Source organism: Brachycentrus maculatus, unplaced genomic scaffold (genome assembly GCF_059751285.1).
Source record: "Brachycentrus maculatus isolate JH-2025_06_01 unplaced genomic scaffold, ASM5975128v1 h1tg000239l, whole genome shotgun sequence".
Taxonomy (NCBI): Eukaryota; Metazoa; Arthropoda; class Insecta; order Trichoptera; family Brachycentridae; genus Brachycentrus; species Brachycentrus maculatus.
This window is the reverse complement of record NW_028280990.1, coordinates 367,616-377,405: the sequence shown is the minus strand read 5'-3', so window position 1 is coordinate 377,405 and position 9,790 is coordinate 367,616. Positions and strand designations below refer to the sequence as shown.

Below are 9,790 nucleotides of genomic sequence, written 5' to 3'. Positions count from 1 at the left end.
TGAAATCTTATCACTAAAACGGTAAATAAATAAATAACTATAAAACGAAATTAATAAAACGAAAAAAATCAAAATAATACAAAATAAAACATATCGTAGTCATACAGGAGAAAGTGACCAAGTGCATTTTTTACAAAAAATGTGATTATTGACTATTTGATATGTTACTAGCTTAATATTGCCCTAAAAAATCCCAAAATGATTTTAAACTTGGAAGTATAATATATTGACTTATTAAAAATGACTAACTGCATTGATCTTTATTTTCTTGCCAAGCAAAACTTACTTAAATGGCCCTCCTGAACATTTTACGTTTTGTTAGTAAGTCGCTTTCTCCTGTACAACTAAGGTTATGGCAGTACCTAATACTAAACAAGAATTTTAATATTATTTTTTGACATCTCATCAAAGATGAAGAAGAATATGGAAGTCTGGGCATTTACGGGGCTGACGACCTTCATCGGCTGGTTTAAGTGATCACTTTACACACGTGTAAAATTCACCAATTCTACCCATTATTGACAACCACACTACTCAAATTCTTGGAAATTCTATATATATGAACCAATTTAGAAACCTTGTTCTTGAATCACTAGAACTTCACTAGAGACATCTATTGGTGAGATGTAAAGAAGCTTTTTACTAAGCAGAAACTCTTATATTAGTATGTGAAGTCCGAATCCTGGATTACAATCACACACATGAGAAACGCCAGAAAATACCATTTTCATTTTTATTATTTAAGCTTATAATTTGACCAGATAATTTATTAACAACATTTTGAATGAATTTTAATAACTAAAATAATACAAATTGAACAAAATAAAACATGTCGAATATATCGCTAGTAATCGAAATAAAGCAATCAATTGTGTGACATTTGGGGACCCCGGTAGTCCAGTGCTTCGGGACTCCCAGGAGGCCGGTTTGTAGAAGGGGTGATCGAGGGTTCAAATCCCGCGGGAGGCGATTGCGATGCTATTAGAACTGATTGAATTAATCTAATGTTACATTCCGAAATGTCATTTGCCACCCTTTGCAATAAATAAGGGTAGTTTGCACTCATTAGAGGAGTGGGGGGTGGCGGGGAGATTTCGTTATTTTTAAGTAGGTGGGCAATTGCCAGCCGACGTAGTGCAGTGGTTAAAGCACTATGCAAGCACGTTACAAAAGCCCAAACTCTGCGTTTGTTGCAGTCAAACATTGAATACACCGCAAACGTGTCACAATAGATTTTAAAAACTACTCGCATTTTCCATGTAAAATTTTAATAAAAACGTATTATTTTTATCCTTACCTCAAACATTACTGCATTTACTATTATTCTCTCTAAATAACTGACTAACCAACGCTCTGATTCCCCGTAGGGGTAGGCAGAAAAAATAGAAATCCACATGAAACTGTCTTCGTGCATCTCCTCATACATACCCACCGATTAATCCAGCTATTGACCTGACCACTTTCGAGTATTTGGAATATTTGAAAATACCAAATTTTCCTCGGTCTTCCTCTGCTTCTATTACCAACCACATTCGTTTCATGAATTTGTGTTACTAGCCTTTCTTCACTTATAAGTTTAAAGAATTATTGTAATATAGATATTCAGAATGGTAAACACAAGTTAATAAAGTAATCACTTAAGCCAACCAAATGCCAGGTAGTAAGCCCTGTAATTACCCACACTTTCATATTCGTCTTCATCTATGTTGAAATGTCAATTTTAAAAAAAAAACATAAATTAAATTACATTATTTTCCGAATAGAATAAGCACTCTATCATCTGAATCGAACCAGATGCCCCTCGATCGGTGACAAACTACTCACCCACACAGCCACTTCGACATCAGATCCAAAATGAACTCGGAATCAAAAACAGGGTTGAATCGCGATATAGGGGATGGGAGTAATTCCACAAACCCTCACAATAGATTTAGCACTTAAAGCATTAGGGTGCGATTCGTGTCGTACACACTTATTGTCATTATTTTAAAATTAATTCAATAAACAATAAAATGCTAATTATATTTTTTAAACACTTTCCTTATCACTTATATATTAACAAAATTTTCTGTGTGTCCAAATACTCGTTCACAAATCTGAATTATCTAAGAGTTATTTTATAAAATATTTTTCGGTAAGCCCGTAAACGCCCAGACTTGTATTTTTCTTCATCTATGTTGAGATGTCAAAAAATATTAAATTAATATAAAAAATATTAAAAGCATTGTCAACTTTGTGGGATGGCAATATAGCACTCTCCTTATCATTCAAGTGAATGATGAATGATAAGGGGAGGTTCTATATATATGAACCATTTTCGTAACACTGTTCTTGAATCACTAGAACTTCACTAGAGACATCTATTGTTGAGATGAAAAGAAGCTTTTTATTGAGCAGAAACTGTTTTATTAGTACGTAAGGTCTGATCTCTGGGTTATAATCACATACATGAGAAACGCCAGAAAATATCATTTTCATTTTGATTATCTTTGCTTATAATTTGACCAGTTAATTTATTCACAACATTTGGAGTTTGTAAAATACTTGTTCACAAATCTGGACTGAAGATTATTTTTCAAATTGGTTTTCGAAAGATGAAGAAGAATATATATTTATAAATATGTAAGTATATATTTAAAATTGTAATTTATAAATAGTAAAATTCATTGATTACGACACGGTATAAAACAAATCACATCCTCGTGAAACAAAATAAAGCGCGTCTAGATGAGATGTGTATTTGTGTACACACCCAATCCACTTCATATTACTTACAAGTGGATTATAGTCTATCCACAATCACCCTGCAATCTTGTAATACCCACCCTTAGCATATGCGCCACCCTCGGCAAGCCTCCCCCCTTTCGGCTTTTATTGCCCGAGTGCTGTGCCGGGAATCGCACCCCCGATCGCGCGATGTAAGTCTGTTAGCGGTGTTGTAAGCCATCCTGGAGTGTTTTCGCACCAAAGTGGATTAGTATAGTAGCTGGTACAAGTGTAGCTACTGATTGCTGGCGCCCAACGTGGGGCCTTGGTATCTACACCTACATTATAACGTATTCATCCGAGATTTTTTATTCTTTTACATTTTAACATTTCAAATAGATGAAGAAGAAGTCTGGGTGTTTACAGGGCATACTTTGCTGGTTTGAGTAATCGCAATAATATATTTATATATATATATATATATATATATATATATATATATATATATATATATATATATATATATATATATATATATATATATATATATATATATATATATATATATATATATATATATATACATATATATATATATATATATATATATATATATATATATATATATATATATATATGTGTGTTTATATATATTTACATTATTATTATTATACAGAATGTACAAACCAAAATCCATTTCTTTAATATAATTAAATACAAAATACATAGTTTTCTAAAAAACTATGATTTTGAAAACTATAATAATTGAGAAAACTAACATTGAAAACAACTTGGCATGATCAAGTATTTCAAATACTTGAATGTGATCAGGTCAGGAGTCGGAATAATCAAGGTGTATAAATTAATTTTTTCATTAATGTCAACGTCTCAAGGACCCAACTCTAAAATTTAGAATTAGCTTCACATACGGTGTTTGAAAATGATGCGGAATGCATCGAAACACGTGTCACAGTAGATTTTAAGAAATAGTGGTATTTACTAAGTAAAACATTAATTAAAAATGTATAAATCAATGTGAGTTTTACACTGTAATATTTATTCAATATTACCCTGGACTGGTACCTGAGGTCTCGGGTTCGATTCCCAGGGGGGTCAAATAAATATAAGTGATTTTTTTCACTCTTATATTTAATCAATATTACCCTGGACTGGTATCGGAAGCGGAGGGCTGATCACCTTTTCTTCATGTGTAAACGATCAAGATAAAACTCCGTTTATTTGACGCAGTGCCCTATGTACTGGATGCGGAAGCACCTAGGGCGCGGATAAGGGTTTTATTATGATTTATTATTAGTTAGTTAGTTAGTTACTTATATTGATCCCCCTGGGAATTAAACACGGTAGCCAAACGCGCTAACCACTGCGCTACGGAGGCAAATTCAACCTTTGATGATAATTCGTCAAAATGTTTGCATTATTTTTCGAAATAGCCACATTACTCATGCTGTTTTGCATTACAACAAAACAGCACATTACCTCGCCAGTGTATCATCCCCCAACGAAAACTCTTGTCATTGTTCTTTTCCACCCTTATCCGAGGCTCGAGTGGTATATTACTACATTACGGGGATGCAAATCCCAAGCGCACGACCTTTAGGCCAGTCCTTCAATTGATTCCCTCCCATTGAAAAGGTCTCAGCGCGAATGAAAGGCGCACCCCATAAAGCGCCTTGGGTGTCGTTAAAATAAGGGCTGTTTCGACGCGCAGTCATCCCGTGATATGCACTCAGTTTGGCTAATTTCATACGTATTTGAATGTCAGCTTTGATGGATTATCTAGCTTCTAGGTTTCTTTGGTTGTGTGATGATGAGAGCTGGAACATGCATCGTATTAATATAGTAGGAAATTAGGAAAATGATAGATGTGGCGTCATTCTGTTGCATCCCTTGAGGATTCATCGTTATGATGTTGACTTCAACATTTTTGACATCTCTATATGTGTCGCCTACTATCAAAATCCGCCAGATCCATGTAAGTCGATTTTACAAAAATTGCAAATTTCTCCGGGTAACATTTATGTTTCAAAGATTTGTCTCTGTTTAGATAAAAAAAAATTGAAATAAAGAATTTTCCCATTTTTTTAGAATTTATGATGTCGTTAACTGGTTAAATGATCACACGTGCAGCATTCACCAATTCTATCCATGATTGACAAGCACACTGCTGAAATTTTTGGAACTTTCATATATACATGGGTACTATCTGCGATAAGAGATATCGATTTATATATTAAATGTTAAAATCAAACACTGATTTTTTTATATTATTTTTTGACATCTCATCAAAGATGAAGAAGAATATGGAAGTCTGGGCATTTACGGGGCTGACGACCGTCATAGGCTGGTTTAAGTGATCACTTTACACACGTGTAACATTCACCAATTCTACCCATTATTGACAACCACACTACTCAAATTATATATATATATATATATACATATGTATATATATATATATATATATATATATATATATATATATATATATATATATATATGTATATATATATATATATATATATATATATATATATATATATATATATATATATATATATATATATATATATATATATATATATATATATATATATATATGAACCAATTTAGAAACCTTGTTCTTGAATCACTGGAACTTCACTAGAGACATCTATTGGTGAGATGTAAAGAAGCTTTTTACTATGCAGAAACTCTTGAATCTTTGATGAGATGTCAAAAAATAACATGAAAATAACTCCTGTAAGTGGAGATAATCCAGATTTTGTGAATAAGTATTTGGACACACTCAAAATGTTGTACTGATTTTTTCAGTCTACTTAGTTAGCCAAAAAATGTGACAATTGTTTCTAGTTATGGCATTTTCAAACTAACATTCGTTTAAAAATGCCATCACTAGGTGAAACAATTTTCATATGTATATTTTTTTTAAACAATAAAATACAACTTAGCAGATTCAAAATATCAGTGTTGGATTTTAACATTTAATACATAAATTTAAATGGAGTCCGCCTCCGTAGTATAATGGTCAGCTACCATTCTGGAGGTCCCGGGTTCGATTCCCAGGGGGGGTCAAATAAATATAAGTGATTTTTTCACTCTAATATTTATTCAATATTACCCTGGACTGGTACCTGAAGCGGAGGGCTGATCACCTTTCCTTCATCTGTTAACGATCAAGATAACACTGTGTTTATATAATGCAGTGCCCTATGCACCATTGGGGTGCGGATAAGGGTTTGAATTGAATTGAATTGAAAAAATAGAGTTCTACAAATTAAACGCCAAACCTATAAATATATAGAGATGTCGATTTTTGTTCGCGGCACCTAATAAGTATCATGTTTTTCTTATGTGTACAGGTATTATGAAACTGGCAGCTTCAAGGCCGGCGTGATAGGGGGCAGCAAGCCCAAGGTAGCCACCCCGCCCGTGGTGGACGCCATCGCAGCGTACAAGAGGGAGAACCCGACCATGTTCGCGTGGGAGATCCGAGATCGGCTGCTCTCCGAGGGGATATGCTCCCAGGACAATGTACCCAGCGTCTCCAGCATCAACAGGTATGCACTTCATCCTTCTCTCTAGCTGCCTATACTAACTACCTGACCATCACGCCTCTAGGCAGTGAGGACAGAACGCCATACCAATCAATCTTTGCAGATAATCTTTACTCTTTCCACATTCACGCGTCTCCAAATACATACCCTCCGACTCCTGCTGACCTGACCAAAACTAACTAACTTACTAACCATCACGACGCTTCCCTGCAGGGGTAGGCAGAGAGAATAGAACAACACATCACTTAGACTTTGCAAACATTCTTCGCCTCTTCCACGTTCGTGCATCTCCTTATACATATCCACCGATTGTTTCGACCCCTAACCTGACTGATTTCGAGTATTTGGCATTCCTGATCGTGTCAAGTTTTTTTCGGTCTTCCTCTGCTCCTTTTTCTAATTATTCGCCTCATAAATTGACCTGACCACTTTCAAGTGTTTGAAATACTTGATCATACCAAGTTTTCTACTACCCATATACTGGCAGAATGGTGAACGTTATACAATTGTATAAAGTCATCCCTAAAGCCAGCCGAATGCCAGGTCGTGAGTCGTGGGATGCTCAGACTTCAATCTTCTTTCATAAAAAAGGGAACAATAATAGATGTTTCATATCAAGTTCTACTCTCTCTGCTTACCTCTTCTGTTAGTTAGTTATATTACGGGCACCGATTTTGCAGCCAGAGCTACGGCTTATTTTTTAGCTTGTACGTAAATCCATCACTGAATATTTTTTACATTCAAAATATTGTTAACTTTGTGGTATGGTAATATAGCACTCTCCTTATCATTCATCATTCACTTTATGGTATGGTAATATAATACTCTCCTTATCATTCATCGTTTATTTTGTGTAAAACCAGCCCTGAATGTTATCATGTTATTCCTATGCAGACATAACAAATTTCCCATAATTATGGGAAATGATTTTATTCAAAGCATACGCACCCATTGTCACACGATAGCGAACTATTCCCGGAGACGCTTCCAGTTCCGTTCCAGAATTTCCCGAATTTCCCGAATCCTGGATTACTCCTGCCTCTGCCTCTGGATGGCTGACATTCTCTCGCCCGCCGCTTCCGCGCCGCACATTTAGTTGTCACTTCCGGTTCGCCATCTTGATTCTGGTTTCCGTTTCCCTCCCTTCCTGTCGCGGCGCAAGAAAGCCCGGGAAACCGTCATTGTTTAGAGAGCACAGTTTTAGATCCGAGCTGGGAGGAGATTCAATACCGAAAATAAAATGGCCTAGTATGATTTATTCAGCGGGTCATTTTATTATATATTTTGTATGTAAAAGGCATTGTAAACTGTGTGGTATGGTAACATAACACTCTCATTATTATAACATATTCACATTTTCTAAAACTTTCGCAACTAAGTTCATAAAACAAAACAAAAAATTGCTTTGCAAGAGAAGGTCTGTCAGGAAGCTTAGATGCTTCTGTATCAAATTTGGGAATGCGGTGGGACAGCTTTCAATATCTCCTTATCATTCATCGTTTACTTTGTGTAATACCACTTATAAATACTACTTTATGACTACTGGTTTCGGATTAACCATTCTATCATCTGATCAACTGTAGACTGATGTGAAATTACTGTGAAACTACCATATCATCACAATTGGATCTTATAATTATTCCAAAACTATTGAATCGTAATACTCTCACTTGATCATGTCAAGTTTTCCTCGGTCTTCCTCTGCTTCCATTACCAACCACATTCACCTCTTGAATTCATTTTACTATTATTTCTCCACTCAAAATTATTAAGCGCAAGATTAATCGAATTAATACGTTTTAAACTCAATTTTAATACGCCAGATATGTAGGGGAGTGCTCCAACCCCAAATTGACCGCGCGGGGTCCAAAATGAATTATTATCATAACAGTAATAATTGGCCGACCCCCCGGCGGCGCGCCTAGCCCCGCCACGTGCCGTCTTTCGACATGGCAAGACGGGCGGCTAATGCAACACACTTTGAATTTATGCACTTCGCCATTTTAATGCACAAATTGCATTCCGCCGCTGAGTGAGTGCGGGCGTAATGCGATTCTCTATGCACGAGGTTGAAAATTGTCTCATGATGGTTTTCTATGAATTATTCACGGGGGGTTAAAATGGCATCAATTTATCTTAAATGACGTTTGAATTAACTGCAAGAGGTTGATGTTTTTAAAATACATTTTTTTTTATTATTTTAATGTACCGTTGGAGTCATTGATATTACTCACGCACACACACATATAAGTGTATATATATATATATATATATATATATATATATATATATATATATATATATATATATATATATATATATATATATATATATATATATATATATATATATATATATATATATATATATATATATATATATATATATATATATATATATATATATATATATATATATATATATATATAAATATATATATATATATATATATATATATATATATATATATATATATATATATATATATATATATATATATATATATATATATATATATATATATATATATATATATATATATATATATATATATAAAACGTGGTAATATTCTTCTTTGTAAATTAGTGGGTGTATAATAAAAAAAATAAACAGTGTGTTGCTTTGTAATTAAAGAAACGATAGTAAAAGTTAATTCTTAATTAATCTTTACAATATTTTTCTATCTATCTGATTCTGACAGTTCACAAAATTTTTCTTTCTATCTGATTCTCTTGTTTTATTCAGTGCGACGCATGCGACATCTGGTGGTAGATTTGCGTGATCTGCTTTATGTAGGTACTTAATAAAATCTATAGGTAGGTACCTAGGTATTTTATTACAAATATATATATATATATATATATATATATATAAATATATATATATATATATATATATATATATATATATATATATATATATATATATATATATATATATATATATTGTATATATATATATATATATATATATATATATATATATATATATATTGTATATATATATATATATATATATATATATATATATATATATATATATATATATATATATATATATATATATATATATATATATATATATATATACATCAATGATCAATGCCTTTCAACTGAGGGATCAGTAATCGTAGTTCTGTAGCGATCTTGTGACTATAAATGGATGTAAGGGCGTTTCGACAAAGGCTTCTGGGTTTCTCGACTCCAAATTCGGCAATTCTGCTTATCGACATAGTCATATAACCAATAATGTGCCTTATCGGTGAACAAAATTTTGCGTTTGAAAAAGAGGATCAAGCTGAATATTGTTTTCGACCTATTCACCGAACCCACGACGCGCATAATGGTCATTCAGTATATTCATGGTGAAATGGGAAAACGTACTCACTACAAATCAACTTTTTCTTCTTGGCGACTTCAAAACGTCTTTTTCGACTGCTGGGGTCAGCTCTCCTCGTCCTCAGGTTGTAGGTCCTTCTGTCTCTTAGGCCATATCTTCGAACCATGTTC

The 9,790-nt window shown here is 33.4% G+C and overlaps 1 protein-coding gene across 1 annotated transcript in view; it reads left to right on the top strand.

The window, feature by feature from the left end:
* Window positions 1-6,086: 6,086 nt before the first annotated feature.
* The window catches only part of LOC148306511 (uncharacterized), a gene marked incomplete at its 5' end in the record, with an annotated part of 30,452 nt that continues 26,748 nt past the window's right edge, over window positions 6,087-9,790 (top strand). The window contains one exon of the mRNA XM_088264880.1: window positions 6,087-6,284. Within this exon, the coding sequence (XP_088121006.1) occupies window positions 6,087-6,284 (198 nt within the window). The remainder of the gene's footprint in view (window positions 6,285-9,790) is intronic.